The sequence below is a fragment of the Eufriesea mexicana genome, unplaced genomic scaffold, assembly GCF_001483705.2.
Source record: "Eufriesea mexicana isolate 0111107269 unplaced genomic scaffold, ASM148370v2 scaffold1145, whole genome shotgun sequence".
Lineage (NCBI taxonomy): Eukaryota > Metazoa > Arthropoda > Insecta > Hymenoptera > Apidae > Eufriesea > Eufriesea mexicana.
Window position 1 is genome coordinate 33,535 of NW_016909253.1, and position 24,286 is coordinate 57,820.

The 24,286-nt window shown below is 52.4% G+C and overlaps 1 protein-coding gene across 1 annotated transcript in view; it reads right to left on the reverse strand.

Moving 5' to 3' along the window:
- LOC108547608 (uncharacterized) overlaps window positions 1-24,286 on the reverse strand; it is a 167,551-nt gene that overhangs the window by 23,105 nt on the left and 120,160 nt on the right. Inside the window, exons 3-4 of the mRNA XM_017900194.1 lie at window positions 10,202-10,515; window positions 9,704-9,883 (exon numbers count right to left, since the gene is read on the reverse strand). Of these exons, the coding sequence (XP_017755683.1) occupies window positions 9,704-9,883; window positions 10,202-10,515 (494 nt within the window). The remainder of the gene's footprint in view (window positions 1-9,703; window positions 9,884-10,201; window positions 10,516-24,286) is intronic.

Genomic DNA, 24,286 nt, shown 5'->3' on the forward strand with positions numbered 1-24,286 from the left:
CAGGGAATCGTGACAAATTGCAACCGGCCGGCCGATTCGACGCGATCGAACATCGGCCGGCGAATTTTCGGCAATCGAGAACCCCGAAAACCGAACCCTCTCTGCTCCTCCGCCTCCCGCCTCCGCAGGGAATTTACAGATTGCCATGGCGGTGCAGAGTGTTGGCGAAATCCCTACCTATTTCGCCGGGAACAGAGGGGTCTGCGACGCGCAATTATACGGCCAGAGATACGCATGGGACACCGCAACGGAGGGTGTATTAAGTCGATTCTTTTTTGCGGCCAACGCGAGCCAAGATTTACCGATGCCGTTATTATTGTCCCCGTTAATGAGACTCGCCGTGCTTTACCCTCCTTCCGGGCTCTACCTTTTTCCCTGCATTTTATCAAGATAAGTCGACGTTATCCAGGCGTTACCGCGGTTGTCACTGCGGCGCCAAGGGGGTACGGTGATCCCCTGCAACGCGATCTAGATCAATTACGCGCGAGATCGTAGAGGTCTGACGAGGAAAACGCGCAGAGCCCCCCTCCGGCGAATATGTTCGATACGGCCCTGGACTCCGGCCGTGTTCCCCGTTGTCGATTCGATTAATCGAGACTCCAGCGGCGGCAGGATTACGGCAGGACCCCGGCAGGATTCGCCACGTGTTTTCAGCACCGCGACCAATCGATACCGTCGGCGGTTCTGAACTTCCGCGCGAGGCTTCTTTCCTTCCTCTCCGAGCGGAAGCTCGTCTTTATTAGCCGTTACGCGTCGAATAGTTCCCGCGTTCGCCTCGTAAACCGCCAACTTAATTTTACGCCGAAACTTTTCCGTTCAGCTTGTAATTAGACGCCGGGGCCCGCGTTAAACGCTCACCCCCCGCGATCTCCGCTTCGTTTTATCCCGGCCTTCCCCGGTCTGCGGCCGACCGAGCGTCCATATTTCTCCCGATCATCGCGTTAGCCCTCGTGCTCCGCGTCGGACAAACCGTGGATTAGTCTCCTTCCAGGCAACGTCGTCGATCAATCTCGCCGGCTAATCAATTCCACTGCGATCTCGGCAACGTTTAAACCGACGACGAGGATTTCGTTCGGGCGACCAGTAGCCCGGAGGAATTCGATTATCCTGTTATTGATATCGATGCCCTTCATAAGGCAGACATCGCGGGGTAACTCGATTTCTGCCCGACGAGCGAAAAACGCGCCGCTCCTCCGTCTCGCAGCGCGAGTCTTGAAAAGTCGATCGCGTGATTTAATCAACGTTCCGATTGCCGAATGAAATTTTCAGCGATCCTTTCTCTCCTCCGGTTCCATTCCGGCAACTCTCTGCCCCCGACATCCTCTGCGCACCCCCTCTACGGTACACCCTCTACGCAACCACCGACGTCGTATCGAAAACAAGATCGCGGAGCAGGGGGGTTGAAACCTTCGCGGGCAAGGATGATTATCGGGATTTTATAATTACCGGTGGAGTGGGGGGCAGATCGGTGGTTCGGCGTCGGGACGAGCGACGTGGAGTATAGGTGGTCGACCGCATCGCTTGCATCACCAGCGGCAGCCGCGAGCCGCTGGTTAATCCGTCGATAATCGGACAAGCGTGACAAACCAACGCCGAGGGAGGCTCGTCTAGTCGGAGAGAGAGAGAGAGAGAAAGAGAGAGAGAGGGGAGGGGTATGGTGATGCGGTCAATGGATAAGCCGTGACATCGAGTGGGGAGGAGAAAAAAAATGGCCGGATTTTGCGCCGGTGAAATCGGTGGAATTGGAAAGAAGGTGAAATTAACGGCGAATCTGACCATAGGGGGTGTGAGAGAGAGAGAGAGGGAGGGAGAGGGAGAGTAGTCGTCGATTAAATGATCCGGGCGATTAAACGGGAGGTGATTAGATTTTGATAATCGCGATGGAACCCAACGGGGTGGTGGATCGCGGGCGGGTTGTTCGAATTTCTAACGAGGTTATTATTATTTCGAGTAGACCGGGGTGTCCTCGTAATTGCCGCGGGATCGAGGGCACGGAGTGCTCCTCGCGCTCATTATAATTACGATATGCGAGTAGTTGCACGAGAGCTTGTTAATTTCTAGGGCTTTCATCGATCCGCCTCGAATCGGAGACGATGGCAGAGGAGGATCGAAGAGGTGGCAACGACACTCGGAGGAACAGAGCGACGCGTTAATCGCGAGTAATCGACGAGCGAAATTACCTCGGGCCACGGTTGATCGATATGAAAACGGATCGTGCGGAATTTTTCCCTCCCTCCTGCAGGAATTTCCCTTCGAATCGCGTTCGTTCCGGGATTATCCCCGGATCGAGTCGGATTTAAAACTCGATCTCTGACGTTCATCGATATTAGAGGATCGGCCTTGCAAGTTCCTCGCTTCCGGTTACGCGATCCCGACAGTCTGTTCACCGGTTAACCGTGGACTTTGGCGATAGTTGCTCGACTTATTACGATATCACGCGGAACAGCCCAATTCGGGAATGATGGAACGCGATGGCGGATAATCGGTGCTGTTTATCCGTTAGAAAAATGCGAGAAAGAGGGAAAAAGGGTGAAAAAGGACGGAAAAGGCAAATCAACCGATGGAAATGGCACTCCATTCCCGTTCCTCGAGTCACACGCGACTGATCGGATTAATCGATACGGTGGAAAACAAAATAACGACTGGAAAGAGAATAGAATAGTGTTTACCGGCCTGGCTGGAGCCCGTTTCGAAACGAAGCAAACTTTTAACAGTTTGTTCCGGCGTTGCGAGCGGTGCAGCTGCAGCTGAACGATAAAAAGCTCCCGTGGAATACACGCCTGCCTCGCTACCCCGATTCCGGGGCTTCGAGCCCCGACTCCGCGGAGCACATACGTTTTGCTCTTTACGGAGCGTAGTATGCGCAGCCCAACGAAATGGACCAACATTCTGCGGATTCCACGAATTTTTCCATCGTTAGAGTTACGCGAATTGTCCCGCTCGTATTTCACGTGCTCGTCGCCGGGCCGAAATTCCGCGGGGGCGCGGGTATCGACGCCCTCGAGGCCCGGAATTTCGCGCGAAATTTCCAGCACAATTAGAAAGCCGATTTTTATTCCGATCGCGGAGCGGCCAAGAGAAACTCGGTCGAGGTCTGACTAAAACGACGCTACACCACCGGTGACTCGAGGTCGCGTGGGTTCACTCGTTGCGCAGCGGAGCAAGTAGCAGTGGAGCGCGTATGGTCAGACGCTGCGGTGGTTTTCACCGCGTACACGGTCCTCGCGAGCGCGCGCGTGTCTCTTGGAAATTTTCAACGTAATCATCCGCGCGACTTTCGAGTGCTTCGCTTTTAACGTCGACGAAGCGTCGCGAGGCTTCGTTAATTTTTTCCCACGCCAGTTTTACGACGCTCGGCGGCCGTTCGAGCAGCAGAAAGCTCTCGAGCGGCGAGTCGTTAGGCCGAAATGATTTCTCGAGGAACGACAGATATAATAAGTCGAATTACGAGGTTCTCGGACGGGATGAGATTACCCCCGTGGACCCTCGCTAATAAAACGTCCACTCTTTCGTTCTCGGACTTTAACGAGGGAACGAGGACGTGCCGTAAAACAGCGCTTCCGTGGAAACCGCGATCATTCTCCAATCTCCGAGGCCGGGACCCCTCGAACCCTTTGATCCCTCCGTAAACGATCGCGCACTCGTGAAATATTTATCCCCGTTAATTAATTAAATCTCTTTGTGTCCGACATCCTCCTCCGCTTCCACGATCCTTCTTTCGGATTCTGTCTTGCGACCTCGAGTCTCGAGATCTCGGCTCGGCTGTACGAGAGGACGGAAATACCTTCGTCGAGGATATTTCGCGTTTGTCTAGCTAGGCGCGACGCGAGAAATGCATTTTCCAGGCCCGCCTCTCGACGAAAGAAAGTCGCGGCACGCTGGCTTTCCGACCGGTCGGAAAGCGTCGGCTGAGTGGATGAAAAAGCGGTCGCGGGAAATAAATCTTTGGCCGGGTTTCGGGGGTGAAGCCCATAACGTGTCACCAGTTATAAATTCTTACGTTTCCGCCAGAGTTTGAAATAGTGGCGGCGAACGGAAGGGAGTTCGCGGTCCTCTGTCACTGCACCCTCTTTCGGCTTCTTGCCTTCCCGTTTTCCACCTTCGAGCACCGCCTCCCAGGGAATTGAGATTTCATCCTTCTTCGTGCCGCCACCAACTTTCTTTCCTTCAATTTTTTCCCCATCCACGCTCCCCCGTCGGTCGATCGCCGCCGCCTCGATGATCAACCCCTATACACCGAAATTATTCTCTCCTCGCGTCGACGCCAGCGCCACCCTTCCACCCCGGGACCACGCAATACCGCGTTTTTATCGGAACGGTAATACCCCGAACACGATACCGTTTCCCACTCGACTCCGATGCAACGACCGTTTCGTTTTCTTCCAACGGAGTACTTCAATCGCGATCTGCATCTCGTCGGACCGTTCGAGTCAGCTGTCGAAATGACTCGCGTCTAGATCTTCGATCGCGTTTAGATCCCTGCCGAACGAGGTTCCCCGGGAACGAGCGACCTCTCGCGCTTTTCCATCGGGTGTCTTTCTTCGCGAAGATGGAACGTGTTCGATTACGCGTTCGTTCGATTCGTCGAGGAAATTCGACGACCGAGAGGGATCCGATGCGCAGCTCGCGACTCATTATCCGCGATCGCGGAGGGAATACGTCGCGGGAGATTCTCCGGGACACAGCTTGCGTTCTTAGTCGAGTTTGTTATATCCAGCAGAGGTGGAATTCTTTAGAGACTCGCGAGGAAAATAAGATTCTCCGCTGCGCGATCAGCCGACCTGCCGATATTTCCACGCGAGGCACATATTTTCGGCGCTATTCAGCCGTGGAAATCTAATACAGCTGCTTATTTACGTACCCAGACTCGCTGCGAGAAGGCGAAATAATAATGAGCCCTTTCACGCCCCTGGAAAAGGGCGAAGCCGAGACTCTTTCGACGCCCAGCGTCGCTGTTTACCCCGCGACTGCGTGCCCGGAATTCCGCTGCGCCTCGTACACCGCCTTCACACGCGCGCGCTTTTTCCTTGCGAGAAAGGAATCGAATTTCCACGGACTCGTGGAGAGAAGCAGGAGGAGAAGGAGGGCGAGAAAGAGAGGAGACCTCTTGTCGGAACAAAAGGTCTCGGGCGCGGTGTTAGACAGCGGAGGGAAAATATTTTTCGAGCCTTTTTATTTTCTGGTTGCGTGCGTCCCTTTGGCCGGATGGATCGGAAGTTTGTCGATCGGAAGCCGACACGATGCTCCCTCGGGATTCCCTCTGCTTAGCCAGACGGCATCGCTTAGGAGAGATCGTGCGTGGAAAATGGCGAGTGGAAGGTTGGGTGGATGCCAAGGAGGGACGATGGGCGACCGCGAGGCAGAAGCATCCTCGTGGACGGATGTGGATTGATAGTCGCGAGACGAGCAGCTTCGATACGCTTATCTTTGTTGGGACAGACTCGGAGAAGCGGCGATACGCGTGGAATAAACAGCCCCGTCGATAAACACCGAGATCGAGATCCCCAGGCTGCGAGGAGTCGGCGGCCTCTCGCATTCGTCTTGGAAACAACGTCGCTTATCTTGACACCGTCGCGCGTTGACGCCGCGATACCGGGGTCGGATTGGTCACACAGGGGTCGCAAACGATCATCCCAATTGCCCCGGGCTTAATCCGAATGATCCACCCTCGTATACGTTTCCCTGCCCCGCGCCATAACTCTTCTTTAATTCAAATTAGCCCGCGCGAGTGTCGCAGTCGGGGTGGTTAACGAGGGGCTGCCGCAGATACCGCGAGTGTCTCTCGTCGAACGGGATTACGTTGGACGAGACGCGTTCGGCCTCTAACGCGCGTCGGGCTAAAAAGCAGGTAGTCGATACTTTGCCCGAGGTGACTCGTAATTACCGGTATTCACGGGGGTTAGTCGCGAGTCGATTGGAATTAATTCGCGGCCCGGTGCCGTGCCACGATTTCACGCAGCGAGGAGACAAATTATGCTGCGCAGGAGGAGGAGGGCGTAATCGAGAACAGCCGAGATAATCGACCGGCTATGAATAGTTGGTAATTACGTAAAGTACGCGCGAACATCGAAATATGTCTCTGTATGCGTCCGTGTCACGGTTAACCAAGCCCTATTGCTTTCAGCCAACTTGGGATAATCCGGTCGGCGCCGCTTTGCCAACTAACTCTCTCCCTTTATCTGCGCCCGATGATACTAACTCACGGCTTACGAGCGTTAACGAGCCTCGCGAGATACAAGCCAGTCCTCCGGGGAACAATTATGATCGGGTACGATCGGCACACGGCCGATGCTTTATCGGCCACGGCCCCGTCGTTTAAACTCTTTAATTCTTCGATCCACCACCCGGCGCAAGAGGAACCGACGGCAACCGGAATTACTATTTATCCGCGACGATCCGGCCAAGAGGAATTCGCGACAAACGAGATTGCACGGGTGATAAACACCGAATGGTACAGTAGGAAAGAGCACAGAGCCAATTTCCGATACCAATGCGACGTTCAGCCACCTTGATATATAATTTCCCTGCCGACGCATGAAAACAAACGCGCGAGCAAGTATGGCCACTTTGTTAGGCTAATATCGTGGCGTTACGCGCAGCGAGCTTAATTGGCATAAACGATAACCGAGCTTGCCGGGCCGAATCCACGGTCCCCGAGCGTATCGCGGCTGATTCCCAACCGCGGCGCCCTCTATTTATGCCGCGAGCTCTTAGGATATTAATATTCAGAACGTTAAGCACACGCGTTTCCATGAACTGGGTCACACGAAAACGAACCTGCGCGAGCATTAGGGAAAATTTCCAATTATCCCTTCCGTCGTGCGCGTCTTTGAGTCATAGTTATCCGGATGTACGAGAATATCAGGCAAACGCGGCGCCGTTTCGTTAATCCGCCGCGAGATCCCTTCCATTTTGTCTCAAAGTAATTTCCAGCTACCCCCACCCCCAACCGCCCTATCTTTTCCCCGCATTTCAATCAGCCCAGACGATCCCACGGATTTATACAACGATTCGTAATCGCTCGAGCGTATCCCCGGGACCGATCCAGGCCGTTCCTCCATCCTGTCCGAGGACATAAACATTATCGATTCGAGGAATCGGTACACGGCAATGGGAAAGCCGTCGCGCGATACCAGGCGAACATTACGTCGCGCGTTCCAATTTCCAGCTTAATGGAGCACCTAAGATGCTCGCCCGTAATGGAACCGTTCCATTTTTTCTCTTTCTCCATCCTTCCTTCTTTCTCCCAGCCACCACGCGAAGAACGCGTCCTCTTCGACGTCCTCTCGTCCACGACGTCGCCCGTTCGCCCGTAATGGCGGCCGCGAATTACACGGGAAAGCGGGGTGAATTAACGTCGCACGGTTCGACGGTTCTGCTCGATGAACGCGCGCGAAATGATTCTCTCTGGTCGAGTGGGAGAAACAGCAGCGAGCTTAATCAGCTGTAAATTACACGCCGTCCCGTCCACTGGTGACATCGTTGGCCAACAAACCGTGGCCGCTGGGAAACGGTGAAAAAGTGGACGTCGAATCGGTTTTGTGAAAAATGATACGACCCGCACTGACGTCCGCTGGATTTACGATGCCCGGTTAAAACGCGCGAAAAAAGGAAGAGATCGGGCCGGAATAGATCGTATTAGCTCGGGGAGTGAGTTATGGCTCGCGAGGAATTTCATCGACAGTCGACGAGAGTGTCTTCTTTAATGAACGCCACTGCGATCTCGGCCATCCTCTGTTCCGGGGAGATCTCGAATAAGATGGAGGACTGGTGCGACGAGTTATCGCTTCGTAGTTGGGAACCGTTAAGTTTCTATGGGGGTCCTCCCCGTAGAGGTTGTTGCGATCGGTTGTAACGGTGGTGCTGGAAGGATCGAAAGGAAAAGGAAGGGTCGTTGTTGCGTTTCGTCCTGGGGCCTGCTTGGGGACTCATCGCCAAGGCTACCTAGCAGGTCCTGTCTTAGATTGGGGTGCTACTGGAAATTTTGGAAATTCCGTATACACTAAGCGAAGAAAATCCTCCTACCACCTTGAACCGTGAAATCCACCTAGTCGCGAGGGTGAAAACGATGCCGCCACGAATTTCCATCTAAGATTGACGAAAAGCACGAAACGAGACTCGCCGGTGCACCATTCCTCTGGCATTCTTTGTCACGCGATACACCTGTGGACGTGACCGACCTATCCAACAACGAGGACACCCTCGTTGAACAAAGGCGACACTGACACAGTTGACGCGACCAGCACCGCAAGATTTTGTCAATATTTCCGAATTTATTCGGGGGGACCAGCTGCGACCTCGCGCAGGGGTGCACATCGCGCGCGCGTTTCGGGGCAAGTTGTTCCAGGAGACGCTTATTGGAACAGCTGACGAGGCGTCTTCGGGGAAGCAAGTCGGCCCGGATTACGTAAACGCGCGGAGAAGGGAATGGGATGAAAGGTAGCGGAAAAACGGCGTCGGATACGGCGGCGGGTCTATAGGATTAGCGAGGAAAGTTTGATAATTATAGGGTAAGCGGGTCAGGCTTGGCGAGAGGACAGGGGACAGCGACTGTCGCGGTGGTGAAAGCGACTTGTCACTATCCGAAACACAGGTCCGAGAACGGGGCTGGCAGGAGACAGCAAGAGACAGAGCTAGAAAGTAAGTTAGGGTGAAAGGAGAAGAGGAAGTCGGGAAGACATAATTAGCAAGTTTAACGCGAGACCCTGTCTCTCGAATCTCGTTACCGCCGCTGTCGCTGTTCGTTCGAACGCCGTGGTGCGAGAGAACCGAGTCTTTTCTCGAGATAAGAAAAAGGAAGGTGCTCGCAGACGAGGGGAAACGCCGAGATTCGCGGAAGCAGCAACTGGGGTAGTTGACGAGGAGCCTGATCGGGGTTGCAGGGTACAAATGCTCGCGATCCTATTGTTAGCTGCGCGTCACCGATGACGATGACGGTATTTTTGGACAGACGGGAATTTTGGTGAAGAACAGCTAATACCGGCGTGCGGATTCTAGGTTGACGATGAACCAACTGTAAGAGCATGTAAGAATGTGTGAGCTCCGGTTACCGATAAGGCCGTGTGAGTGACGAACACGTAGCAGTGATAACCGGCGTCAGATCGAAGCGACGATCCGCTTGATCTGCGCGATGGATTAACAAAGGAGGCCCACCTTTAGAAGGGTAGCTCGAGGAACGGATCACGGAAGTTTCACGCGGGAAACGAGACCGGCATGTTAACACACTGCGTACGGGTGACGAGATATCTCGTCTTCGGGTTTCTTCGACTGAATCGATGATTTAAGGAATTAAAAATAGTTTTCCTGTTACGTCACCAGGGCAACGAAGTCTCGCGTATTCTTATCTAACACCTTATGAGAATATAATACCAAATGCGAATTAAAAGGTGCATGTATGCATCGTATAAAGTGTTTCCGGAACGTTTAAAAATGTGTCCAGAGTGTCGTACGCGATGCGTTAACATCATATCCAACGGAATAAAGCACAATCGGCCACCAAGTGATAGACTCGTTTTAACCCAGCCCCCTTTTCTTCTCCCTCTGCACGAGGGAGTATTTTGACGCGTAATGAACGGAAGCCGCGTGCACCGATCTAAACAGGCAGTGCCTGCTAGAGTACCGTGGATCCCGATTTAGATCGCGAAGTCGCGTCACGGGGTAATCGACGGGACAATCGTATGCGGAAGAGGAAACGGCGAGTTACCTTGGTGAAGGTGAGCGTGGCTATCGGCGGCAGACGAGGTAGATTCGGATAATAAAAGCTCCCCGCGGGATGTGCCGGGTACCGTGACGTGATCCTGTAGGCGATTCCTTGGGGTTGCGTGGGCCAGTTGGCAGCCGTGAATGTGAACCCGTTATCGGTTCCACCGTCCAGCGGGTCCAACTGAGAAAAGAGACGAAGAGATGAGTCGGTCTTACGCGAGCGAAAGATCGCTAATACGGGAACGCGTAGCCGAATGGTAAAAAGATTCTTCTCTATACCCGGGTTAGCTTTTGTTCGATTCTCTAGTGCCTCGACGAGGATGAATGCGAAGTTCTCCGGGGCTTGGATCTAATTTTCCGTATGCTGCTCGGCCTAATTCGAGCCATCGTCGTTAAAGCCCGATCGATTGAAATTGTTAGCTCATCGTTGCGGAGGAAGCCCCGGTGTATTTCGGAATTTCCTCTATCGAAGTCAATCATCACCGTCGACGATAATTACCTCGACGGTCACCGTATCGACCCAATTGCCTTCCACGCACAGTTGAAAGGAGTCCACCCCGACGAACCAGTCCGGGCTGGGGTTGATGCGAGCCATGATGCTTATTAGAGTATGATTGCCATCCAAAAACGCCCTCGCGACACTGGTCCCTTCCCCTTGTGGCACTGGAGGGCCCGTGAACGAGTGCAGGCTGTTGGGCGAGTCCCCGTCGGCGTCCAGCCCGTCCGTCCTTCCGGTTTCCACGTACAGCCTCAGGCCCGTGGACAGTCTCTCGCCTAATCTGTACAGGGTGTAGGTGGAATCGTGCGTCCGACCTGTAACAAAACGTATCATCCGTTAATATTTCCTCGATAGAGAACGTCACGATCGTTAAAGAATTCCCCGATCGAGGTCGAGTTAATTAACCAACGAGATTACGCATAGTCGTTTCAGGAAGATTCTATAGAACATGGACGATTGTATCTTTTCTGCGCTACAGCGAACGTCGAGGATCATGCTAAACGGTTATAGAGATCGTTAGCGGGCATCCGTCCCAACAAGATGGCCGAATTTACGCGCGCCACAGAATTTATGGTCGATGAACGCGACCCTCGACGCCGGCTACCGCTTCGCATTCGACTCTGATGTATTCAGAATTTCCAAGGTGCCTGGCTGTATAGCCAACAGACACGAAGAGACGGTGTTTCCGTTTCACGCGAGCGGGGAAAAAATAGGGAGACGAAGGAGCATGGAGGTGCCGAGATTTCCAGGTCCCTCGTCGCCCTCGAGTCCTCATTGATCGTCGCCGATAAAAATTCCCCGGCGTGAATTCGCACTCGACACGTGGGCGAAATAAGATAAGAACATATCGTAAAGCATAATAAAATATAAAAGCCGTGCTCGGCACGCCGGGCACGTAGCTTCTTTGCGGAACTCGTGCGCGAAAACAGGAAGGCGTTTCTCATCTCGGGGCGTGCCGAGGCGTCGGCTGTAAGTTCGCGTTTTATCAAGAATTCGACAACGCTGGTAGAAACGATAAGATTCTTAGAATACCGGCAACCTTTCGACCAACCGTTTCCCTCCGTTCGCCGAGAGGTTGAATATTTTTCGGGGCATTTAGCCACAACGCGCCATCGCTCCGACTGTTTTCGTAAATTCCTCGGGCCACGTAGTTGCCGGATTCATCGTTCCACCCCCGATTTCCTTCATCTCCACCTCGACGACTCTATCTAGGAAGCTCGCCGCGGCAACGATCGCTGAACCTTTTCCACGTCACGGATGAGCTTGTGTTCCTTGACCAATATTCCACACGCCATTCCGGACAAATGTTCCGCGCGTAACGTGGCGGAAATAAAGCGTAGAAGAACACCGTTTGTCTCCGAGTGGAAAGCTGTTTCCACGTCCGCTGATACGCCACGGTGATAGATTAAGCCCGAAGACTTTACCTCTCCCGCGGGAGCAACCGGTGAACCGTAAGGACTCTAACGATCATCGCGGGATACTCCGCGAGGAGGTAACCTCCCTCGATTCTTCACGGCTACGTGCAGCGAACTTCGGGTCCCGCTGAATCCTCCGATGGTTAACTAAGGAACGACGGGATTGCGCTCGGAACGCGTCAAACTCGACGTTCAACGAAGGATTAACGTCGTTCCGACTTCGCCTTATTTCCCGACGCTGCGAGCACGCGAATCCGAAGATTTAATTGAGATCGAGTTTGACGACGAAACACCGCGTTGTTCGCGTCAATGGTATATCGTTAAGGCTGACGGTAGACACGCCGGGAACTCGACTCGCTTAATGCAATATAATTTTTCAGCTCGAAGAACTTCCGATTACGAGCCTTCGTAATTCAATCCCTCCGCCCGGCAAACTTCGCGGCGTCGACGATTTCCAGTCGCAAAGAGGATTAACGAAATCTTGATGTAAGGAGCGAGGAAACAGGAACAAATTTCAAAGAACCATTAAGCGTCTCCCGCGAGCGTCTCTCGCCAAAGGGTGAAGCGCTTCGTTTGCGTCGAAGGGGTTGCTTCGCCGATCGGCCGATATCGGTAGCGCGTGTTTCCCCAGCTCCACCGATAAATCTACCCCCCCTGCACGATTTTCCCACTACCAACCACGTTCCAAGCGCATTCGCGAGAACTTTTTGCAGGTCCCCGAGGTGTACGGAGCCTGGATCGAATCGCCGATTTAACGCGGGCTCGTGAAGCGTTATCGTGTACAGGACGGGGAAAAATTTCCATCGCCTTACTATTGCGATCGGGCTTGAGAGACGCTGCCGCGAAGCTGTTAAAGCTCGTAGACACACGTATAATCGACGACATAAGCGTTATTCAAATGGCCGCTGTGTACACCGTGGAGCATTGCGATTCAGGATCACAGGTTGCCATTAAAATTCATGAGAGCCGACCGTGTAATTTCGTTTTTACGTGCTCGCACGCATTAATACGGCCTGCAACCAGATTCTCGAGTTCGAACGAGCCACGAGGGGGGTGAGCCGCGATTTTTCCCCGCGCGCTCGGGGTAGGTTCGGGCCACGTGGCCGATGCAGCGACGAAACTTTCGACGCGTTTTCAATTTGCCAAGCTGCCCGACGAAACGGCACGCCGGCTGCGGTTTCTCCGTCTGGCTGGCTGAAATTTGCTTTTCAAAGGGTGTCTCGACCTCCCGCCGCCCTCTGTCGCACGCGCTGCCGCCCTTAATCCTATCGAGTTCCAGAGAGACTTAATTAGTTGCAAAATTAGCGAAAACCGCGAGGGAAATGGCCCGTACGCCGGAAGTTCGCCGTGGACGTCGCGTGAACAGAGATCGAGGGTGGGGCGGATGGAGGGTGGGTGGAGGGCGAGAGGGGAAGTGGAATCTTGGCGGAGAAGTTTCGAGGGACCGGTTCCATCGGATCGGAGTTGCTTAACCCCTGAATTTCGTAAATAGCTGACATTTCCGTTCGATAGGGTTGGATATGCTATCGGAATTTCGTTTAACACCGCGCGAGAGCCAACGGAGGGGGTTAATCTGCAGCGGCATTATCGGGGAACGAAAACGGCGACCTGGAAGCTCTCGATCGAGAAACTGCGAGCACTCGGATGGAAATAACGGGAAGGGTAACCGCGTGACATTTGTCGAAATGTCCTTCATCTTTGATCGGCGTGACGGTTGATAGGTATGCTCGTTTGAATATTCAACGACCCGGTTGTTTATTTGCGCGATAACGTATGCAACGGCGGATAAATCGATCGCGAGGGTGGACAGCGATTTAAGCCAGGAAGGCGAACGTCCAGGGGATGTGCATATATTTTTTTTCCCACTGCGAGATGTTCGTTAGTGACGTATCCCGTTTCCACGCGTGTCGTTGAATTTTATAACGTCACTAGAAAAAGGAGAGAGAGAGAGAGAGAGAGAGAGAGAGAGAAAACAGATACCACGTTTATTCCACGCTTCATAAATTTCAGATTATTTCCCGTTTCGTTGTTCCCACGCCTCTTCATTGTTTGCGGTCCCGATGAAAACGATTACGCGGTTTGTTTTATTCCGTTCCGCTTTTTATGCCCGTACCCGGATTCCTTTTTTCCGGAGAGAGAGGAAAAAGGAAAATCGTTTATCCTGGCAAGCGAGCCCGTCGCGTCAACGTGTCTCTCCAATTGTTCCGTTCATCGAATTAATTAATAACCTCCTTTACCAGTTGTTTCTCCACTGCTTCTCCTTCCCTCGCGTCTTTCGCGATTTCATCCCCCGAACGAACACGGAGGAGGTTTCTTCCTCCTCCAGCTGGATAACGAGAAACGTCCACCTTTGTGGTCGAAAGGAACAATCGTATCAGTCGCGGAGGTCTCGCATTCATCGTCCATCGAGTGATGGTTCCCGCTTTAGCTTCGGAAATTTTCACTCGAAGCAACCGACAGCCTATTATGCGGTGTTTTCGAAGGCCGGGAGAGACTGGAAAAGGCTGGCGGGCCGAAGAAGCGAGTAAGAAATTTGATTAAGCTCCCTACAACGAGCAAATTCAAAGGGGCCGCGATGTACGCTCGATCCAGGGTCCACGCCGCCAGGCTTTTCGCTCTAAATCCATCAGGCCGGGAAGTCAGCGTGCCAAGAACAAAGCTGCTTTCACCGGTGGCCCGCAGGAATTCCACTACCCTCGATCTGGCCCGAACAATGCTCGTCCCCGACAATACCGGACCTTTTTAATTAGTAGCCTTGTCGGTGCGCGCGCAAGCCAGCGCACTCCGGGCCCTTTCGTTTTCACCCAGCCCCGATATCGAGTGCACGGAACAACGGAGTCCGCTCTGACAAATCGTCCGGCCAGATTTTCCAGGCCAGAACCATTTGTCTTCGACCGAATCGGCCCCGCCATCGGCTCGTTCGACGATTATGCATTCCGGCTGCACACGACAAAGAAATTTATATCTCGCGCTCCTGCAATTTCCCGTGTCCCGTCATGTCCATGAACTATTATCGTGCCGTACCATTTTTACCATTTTTCCTCTATCACGTGTCTTACCTCTGGGGCCCCCTTGGGCTCCCTCGATATTCCTTCGACTTTAATTTTCATTTTAGGGGTCACTCGCACGAGGAGAGAAATTTGCCCCGCGCCTTTTTCGAATCCGATGGTAATCACGTATGCGCTTCCACTTTCATTGCACTGCTGCAATTATCGTCAAGTCCTAGTGTCAAACGTGTCTGAAATTTGTTCGAATCCTAACTCTAATCCATCCTTGACAGCTCGCAAATTATTCGAATATTTCCTTCTTCATTTATTAAAAATAATCTCCCTTTCGTGTACCTTCGCTGCTTAACAAAATACGACCAGAAAGGAGAGCAGAGTGGCAGTTGGGTCGCAAATTAAACGGCAGATTCGCGAATAGATCCATTGCGGGATGAGGCAAATACGCGGGAATGTGGGTGGAGAAATTTTCTATCGCCGGGAAGGGATGGGAGAATAAACGATCGCGAGGACGAAGTCGTGGAAAACTGGAACGCGTCCGGCTGCGAGTCGACAAATTCCGTTCAGGTTTTACGAATAGCTCAGCGAAGTCACATCCGTTAGGGGGTTGGCCGACAAAGTCCCGGCAACTAAGTCCCCACCCCCTCCGCCGCGATATCTCGCACGCGCCGATGGAAACTCAGCCTTATCCGACTATGGAAAACCGGTTCGACCGTCTTTCCAGCGAGTTAATGGACCCCCGCGGACCCACTCGATTCCGGCCTCGACGGCCAACTATCGATGGCGAACTGTCGACGGTAACCGGGATAAATCCGGTCACACGTGCTGGCGCTCGATGGCGCGTGTTCGATCGGCCCGTTCCCCTAGACGATTGTTACTGAAATTTTCATGCCAGCTGCCCGACACGAGCCTGGTTAATAATCCACGGCCGCTGTTACGTAACCGGGTAATCGATAGGGTTGAATTCTGCACGAGGACCGATTAGGAAACGGTCGTTCGTCGACGAAGACGTCCTCGAGTCGTATAATCAAACATTCCTCTAAATAAATTGCACGTCTGTCACAGGGGTCTCGGAATTGCTCGACCGATAATGGCATTGGAGAACGAACGATACGATTCACGTGACAATTGCTCGTCGATGTATCAGTCGTCTCATGTACAGGATCGTTCCTGTATTATCGATGAGGCAGCGACTGCTGCCCTGTCGCGATAATTGGGACAAGGCGATGAATTATCAAGCTGGCGATTCGTCGTGACCGATGGTAGCGGGACACCGCGAGGGGTCGACAGAGGTAAGAGGGACGCGTTGAAAGACACGGGAAGAGCAAGATCGGTGACAGCGGAGCTCGACTGCGGATCTCGGTGAGCCAACTTGATGCAACTTCCCCAACAAGTCGATGCTAACTTGCCGCAACCGCGAGTCGCCTATGCAGCACGTGCAACTGCGCTTCCGTGTGCAGCATGGCCGGTGTCTTAACCGTGGTGGCAGTGGCTCGGAACGCGAGCAAGCCAGACGTGTTCCGAGAGAAGCGGATAACCCAATTTCCCCGGGTTGCTTCTGTCGTGCAGCGAGACGTTGTTTCACGTGCACGCGGGGCCAGGACCCTAACCTTTCCCTGTTTTCACGCCGCCGTTCTCTCGCCATTCTCCCGCGAGTCCTTCCGCAGCAATTCCGTCTTCGAGTTATCAGCGTCTTCGTCTCCCCCGACGAGAATAGTCTTGGTAAAACGGTGGAACGAAGGTCGGAAAACGGAGACGAGTCGAAGGTCCGTTGGTAAACTCGGAATTCGGGATTGGTGGGAGGACAGGGATCCGAGGATGGGTCGATTGGACTCGAAAATCACGGAGATTCGGTAGTTGCCTTTCACCGGGATTAGGCAAAGGGATTAGAGGGCGTTCTCGAGAGAGGAAATGAAAATTCACTCGGCCAGATTCCACGGGAAACGAGTGATTATTGGACAAGTAACCGTACGGTGCGTGGCGCAGGGGCGGAGGACCGGTGGATATCCTGGAAGCGAGGGGTCGCACGAGATATAATTGGATTACTAATGAATTTATCGGAAACGGCAATTAGTTTGCATCGAACCGGCCGGTCGATACCAACGTCCAAGGAAAAACAAACCCCGACACGTGTTGGCCACTGTTCTGACCTGATCGACAGACGCGCTTGGGCTGGTAATACGACGATGAAGCGTCGCGCGTGTACGTCGCCGGTGATCGATGTTACGTTGGGGAGGGTGCGGTTCAAGGTCTCATCGGTGTATTTCCATGGGTGCCGGAGTCGTCGAATTTTTTGTTTCGATCAAAGTGAAATATGTACCGAGTGGCCTCGGGTTCGAGGTTATAGGCTTACGGTGGTGAGCGATGAGTCGAAGCTTCCCGGAGATATGGGAAAATAGTCGTGGTTCTCGGAAAGACTACGCGATCGAGGGACTCGTGCGTTTCGGTTCGACGTTCCTTCCAGTTTCCACGAGATATCCCGGGATTTGCGATATTTGCAAACGTCCCGGTCGCATAATCGCCCGGTTTCAGCCACTCCACGGTCGTGTCGGTGAAATAATCGAGGCAGCGATATTGGAGGTCGCGCAGAACTGCCAGAGGGACAGGCCAGACCGCGGGAAGATAGGCAAAGTGACGTTACAATGAAGTATTAACGCGCTCGTGCACGCGTTAACGTGGACCGCGAGCATCAGCAAACAGCCTAGAACCGGGATGGGGGTTGCTGCGTGCCCGCGTTCGAAGGCATCAACGAAACGCGGCGTAATGCAGTTACTACCCGGCTGTCGGATTTATTGGGAACAATAACTAATTTGCCATAAAGCCACATAAATTATGAACGCTGCCGCTCTCCGTTTCCCGATAACTGGCCAGACCCTCGCCCCTGCCGATTCCCTTCACCGTTCCGATTGTCCTCGCTCTATTTCTCCCTTTTTCTCACCCCTCTGGAGTATCTCGATGCTCGTGGCACGCGGAGGCATATCGTGCACGAATATCCTACGATTCGATATCGGCGACAGATAGACGAAAAGCGTATTTCGTCGCGTTTAGATGGGAAAATGGCGGCCGTCATGGGCCGATGGTGCGATATCGACTTGGCCTCTGGACGTAAAATTCGACGAGGAGACCGGACCAGGGGTGGACACTGGCGATCGTTGAGGCCGTAGCCGGGAAAACGAGTGTTTCGAAGCCGTGCAAACAAACGGCGCTCTAACGAACCGGCGTGTTCGCGCCAAGTACCGTGTTCCGGCACAATGTCCCGTGAAACGTTTAAATGGCACGCATTAGCCGCGGCGACGCTTCCTCCCGGCCATTTCGCAGGATTTCCAAGCTGAAACGTACCGTAGGCCGGTAATGCCGGCGGATTGTTCGCCCGTGCAGGCCACTTTTGCCCTAATACCGCCGCAGCCGCGTCCCCTTCCCGCCTTGTCTCGTTTCCGACACGACGAATTAGCGGCGAAAGCCAAACGCTCGCGGTCACCAGACGGCCGTGTTCTTTTCGGCGTTTGCCAACGGGCCACGCGCTCGTCCCGCGAGGATCAGCTCGCGCGAAATTTCCAATCGACGCTGCTCGGTTTACAGCTCGAGGACACTCGACATCCTGTTCGCACAGCGTTCCGTCCACGGACCGCGCAGACTCTTCCGACAGGCTGTACTCGGCCGCGCGACGAATCGAGCTCGTACGCGATATTACATGCCCCGCGAGCGAACGCGTCCATTTATATTCAGGTGCACGCCATCCGCGAATAACTCCTGTTCCCTGGTGTTCGTGCACGTGAGCGGCCATTTCCTCGTGCGTGCAGCTTTCCACGAGTTCGTGACGCTCGTGTGTGCAGTTGATGCGTCGCGCGCCTACGACCTCTGCAGCTCCGAGCGTCTCTCTCGCGTCTCTCTCGCGTCTCTTTCTCTCGTCTCGTGCCGGCCACGAAGAATCGGCCAGACGTGTGCGACGAGACTTCTCCGCTCGATTTCCTCTGGCCGCGCGGCCAATTTCGGCACGCGGAAGACCGACCGAGGATCAACGGAAGTCTCACGAAGCGGCGAGTGTAAGGGGGTCTCCCATTCAAGGTCTTCCGTCGAAACCGATCGCAGGATCGGTGACACTCGGTTTCGCAATTAACCCGACCGTTCGAAATCGAACTCCAGGCCGAGGGGCTAATAAACGCCTGGTCGGCCGGAAGCCGGGCGTTACGCGGAACGAGGAGGCTCGAGGGTCGTAAAAGGTGTCGGTGAGAGCTTTTGATAGTCGTAGATTAACGATCGAAAGAGGGCCATTGTACGTCGGAATCGATAACCCACTTTTAATCGCTTGCCCACGGAATATACGGTCCTCGTCCTTCTTCGTCCAAGTTTATTTCGTTATTACTAAATCCGTAACTCACTAAATCCGCTATTATTCCCTGTCCCGTACGCGGCCGTAATTGAAGATGTTAAAAAATTCCCGATTTATCGGCTCTCTTTTCCGCAGCCGGCTTTCAGACGTGTAACGGGTGTCGTGAAATTAACCGAGCGATACGAAGGTTCGTTTGGCTCGGCGCGAATTTCGTGCTTGCTTGGAAGCTCGGTCGGCCGGGGTCAGAAGTCGCGAGGACTTCGTTAGCACGGCCTTTCAAGCTGAAAGTCAAACAGCGTCGCGGCAGGATTACTACGCTTCGTTACTCTGTCCGGCCCGAAGAAAGATCCTGTCTGGTAGTGCAGCGTGGAAAGGCTAACTTTCCCGTGGCAAAAAACTTCACGTCTATCTCGTTCCGCTTCGAGGGCACAGCGTTATCGTCGACGAACGACGGACAGTTGGATGGACGGCAAAATGGCTTCGCAAATAATGGATCCGTGCTAGTCGCCACGTAAGACAGGGTCGAAACTCGATACGCTTCGTGCGTCGCGACGACCACGGCTAAGGACACGGTTTCCTTTTTCCTGCGCCCTCTAACGCGGGGGGGTTGACGTAGCGTCGTGACGCTCGTCGACTCGGTCCGTCGTTCGTCCCCGTATCGCCACGTCGGAGGGGTTATTTAAATAACTTAGAACAAAAGCGTCCTCTGGAAATTCCTAATTCCAGATTCAAAATGGCGTTGGAAAATAATCGCCGCTTCACCCCCTGCTTTACTCCTTGGCTGGAACCGGCGGCTAATAAAATGCAAATTCGATTCAATATCGCGCAAGCTTTTCCGCCCGACGCAAATTTCCGACTCTTTGTTGAGAGAACGGCGACCACCAGTTCGAAATTACGTTAACGCCATGGACACGAGTCCTCCAGGTGGCGCGAATTTTTCTCTGCTCTTGGAACGTTCGCGATCCGTCAAGATTTCTCAGAGGTTTTCTGGGTCAAGTGTGCTTTCGCGATGACGAAGGAAACGGTGGTTCTCGCGAGAGGAACCAGCGCTGGTTACTTCGAGGCAAGATTCGCGAAGCTCGAGCCAGTCGCGACTATTTCTCTCTCCTTGGTCTCGTTAATTATTATTTTTAATTAGATCGGCCGAGTTGTCTCCGCAAACTCGGCTTCTTCCGGGACGAGTAGGCGCTCCTCGGTATACTGTTCCGATTAATTACCGTGAGATTTTTTTTAATTAAAGCTGCACTTAACCGTTCCTCATTCGCAGGATTATTGGATGTGCTCGGAAATTTTTTACCGCTTTTTAATTCAACTTAGATTTCTGCCACGCATCACCTTTATTAGAATTCTAGAATATCGCGTTAAAAAGACATTCCCCTTTCTCGTTTTTATCCCTCATATTCCTTCTGCCCTTTCGTGCAATTTTCTTTATTGCCGCAACACGTTGTCCTGTCCTCTCCATGCCGCTGCTGTTCTCTTTATCTCTCCTGGAATTTCTTTCTTGGTGTCCAAGCACTACTACTTCCCTGCTGAAATTCCTCTTGGTGTTTCTCAAGAGCACTCTCGGTTGTCGAAGTTTCCTGGTGCTGCATTTTTTTTACTGTAATTTCTTTCTCCTTCCTTACACACGTCCACTCGAACACCACTTTTTCCATCCCGCCATCTTTTTTTATCACCATCACATCTGTCTTTTTATTGCTAATATCTCCGAAGCTATGGGTTTCTTCCTCGCTGCGAAAATCCTACAAGATCCTTTTCCTCCTCCTTTCTCTCTCTCTCTCTCTCTCTCTCTCTCTCTGTTCCTGTGTGCTTTTTAGAATTCTTTCTCCTCAATGGGACAAATTTTTCCGGGTCTTAATTTCATTATGACGGAGCGAATCTTACGAGTACTTCTCAGGAAAAAAGTCCCATTTCTCTCTCAGTCAGGCTAGGGAGGAGGGGTGTGTTTGTTCTGTGACGAATTAATTTCTAATTCTGATAGGACACACACACACACAGCGGGGTCCAACCGAATTAGTCGAAACCGAAGAAAAACCATTAGAAGAAATTGGGTCCAGAGGTAGAGGTTTGTGAGGTATGAGATATTTGAAAAAGCGCTATCCCAGGTGAAAACTCATTCGAAAGGTCAAGAAGACTTGGGGGATCGTCGAATAAGGCCAAAGCTTTGACGGACCCTCTCGTAAAAATGGGAGACACAGGGAAAGGAAATCGTGAAAATTGCCGAGGGGATGGTTGGCACCCATCCTCTCGTGGTCCTCGGCGAGTGGTATTTAACTTGAAATAGCACCTGGTCCCTAGTGAGTGCTTCGTACTACTTCCGCATTTTGATCATCCATTCTTTAATAAAGCATAAGCATATTATCGGTACGATAACACTTATGAATTTTTGATCCTGATACGTGCATGTGGTATGCACTGCAGGTCCTGCATCACTCGATCTCTCTGATACCGAGGAAGTTATTAATACTTTATTAAATAGGTAAATCTACGTAATTCATAAGCGAGTAGGGTATTTAGGTCGAAGCTTCCCAAGAATGAACAGATCATTTTCAATATTTTAATCTTCCTTCCTCCTGTCGCGGAGATAGTGACATAGTTACTCCCCTTCAATGTCGCGAGAGCGAATTTCGATTGGCGAGTTATAAACGACGAGTCTGTCGTGGAAAAAAAGCGACGTTGATGGCGGCGTGCTGATTTTCGACCGATTAATTGGCCCGCCGTTTAATGAGGTGAAATATTTACGGACTTAGAACCCGTCAATTAGGCGAACTCGCGAAAGACAGGTCGGAGGACTCGCTAAATGTGCAATTAGCAGACCGTCGAGTCGTTAAACGCGATACCTGGCAAGAGGAACGCGTGCTCGTTTCGAACAACTAGACGACCGCTTAATAAGCCTCGTGACAACGTTTCACGAGTCCGACGCGAGTATTCGTCGGTAGAATCGTTTGAAAATCGGCAAAAGGATATCGCGTTCGCGTCGACGAGCCAAACTCGACGTTTTCCTTTTTCCAACGGACGTATCGGGTCGATTTCTCGTGGCAAAACACAGGTGCGCGGTTTATTTAATACAATTAGCAGTTTGCACCGCGGAATCCAAAGTTGGATACGCCTTTTTAGTTTGCGTCACGTCGGCCAATCGCTGTACGACCGACGAAACTTTGTCTTTTTCCTCTACGTGTAAGCGAAAGGGTAGTTCGCGCAGTTCCACGATCGACAGGGGAGGAAACGCGTAACCTGTACTGCCGGAAGAGTGCGTTTCCGAAAAGGAAGTCGAAGAAAAGGAGGATTCCCAACGAAGAGAATTAACGCGGTGTACGCCTCCTCGCCAGGAGGCAAGATGGCGCGCGGCCAGGGGTGGCAACGCGGTAACGCGATTGATAACGGGGAAGAGAATGGAATTTGAAGGAAATACACGAAGCATCGAACGCTTTCTCGAGCGCAGACAGCGGACGGCTGACGAAGTTAGCTGAAAAACACGAGCACGATCCGAGCACGCAATCAGTTGATGGTTGCCGCGAGCTAGCGCTCGCACAATGGATTAAAATGATATTGTCGGGCGTGCACCGGACATTCGAGTAAGTTCTATAAACGCGTCCATGAATATTCAGCGTCGGCCTCGCGACGCCGCTCGCCTTCCCGCCTCGCCAATCGCCCTCGGGGTAATCCGATTACCGGTAACCCCTTCGCGATTTCTCGCGAAATCCAAATCATTCCTTCGCTCCGCTGTTTGCGCTCGCTCTGGACCACGGATAATTGGAACACGCGTGTATTCTCCATTGAAACGCCCCGAACAACCGACTGCAAATACCGCGAAAAACGCGAGATTCGTTCGATCAGGATAATGTCGAAATCCGAATGTTTGCAGGCTGTTGCTAGAATCGGCCGATTATTCCGTGTTGGCTTGTCGCTATCGTATTTTGCCGCGTGTTGTCACGTTTTGTCACGTTTCGTCATGTTTTGTCGCGTTTAATCGAGTTTCATGGCACGTCGGGGCTGCGCCGACCGGGTTCCCTTGGCCGAATCATCGACGGCAGATTTTCATTCGAAACGAACATACACTCTGGCCGCTTTTTTCGCGGCGACAGAGGACCGAGACGTTTTCGATAATTACGCAACACCGTGTTGCACAGTCGGTTACGAACGGGTCGGCCAGGTTGGCGCCTCGTATTTATAGGTTGACCCAATCTCACGGCGAAATCGTAAAACAGACAGGCGGAGAGAAAAGACGACGAGGAGCGAAGAGGCCGCGCCAGCCTCGAGGCTTTTCGCGAACGCGTTTCCAGGCTTCGTTTTTCTCCGTCCGCGTTGCACAGCGCCGGAATTAACGCGAAGAGGTGAGTAACCGTCGCTTTTGGCGCTCCTCGTTTTTCCCTTCGTTATGCCAGCGCGACATCCGGACAAACGTTTCCGGCTATCAAACGCATTTTTCTCCGCGACTATGTCATATTTCCGCGTAGATTCGCCCGTCTAGTGTATACGCCTATCGCCTCTTCGCTGATTTTTACCTCGCGAGCATATTTGCGGTATCTGGGCCAACGCTGTTTATTATTCGGTTAGCGAGCTTCTTCGAATTCGCGTGTATATCGATTCGGCGAGGAGCGTCACGGAAATCAAAATGGAACGTGGGAATAAATAAGATCACGCAGAGATCTCGAATGACGAGCTCGCGGGAGTCTAACTGGCAATTCACGGGGGTTGAAAAGTATTATAATATTGTAGGATGGCGAAACTGGTCTTGAGACACCGAAAATTCACGAAAGAACAAGAACACGATAACGCAAACTCAAAACTCGTAAACTGATTTAACTTAGGGAAAGAAACACCAAGATAACGAAAACACGCAAAGACGCGCTCTTTTAAAACTCTCTTTCCAACACCAAGCGACTCACGCTTGCGCTGGTCACAACCGATTTCCAAGGACTCTGTTCTGGTTGCCAAGGATCACGCTTTTATGCTTTCCTTAACCTACGCTTCACCTCCCCGTAGAGGAGTCGCGCAACTTAATTTCGTTGTATAGAATAACTTTTCGATTTGCTTCTAGAAGATATCGATCGGTTTACAATTTGTTTTTGTTGGCAATGGCCGATATCGACTTCGGTGCTCCAAATAATTTCGAAAATCTGCCATTCTCAATGAAAGTTACGAAGGGCGCGAAAATATCGTGTCCAATAATTTTCAAACTTATCTTTGATTCCCTGTACAGAGACTCCATTTTGACTCTGTACAGATTACGACTATGATTGTCGCGGTGTGTACATTATGCTCGTATTTCCTTATATCGTGATCGATAGAACTACGATATTTGGCTTCGTTAAATATACTTATTGATTTTGCGAAG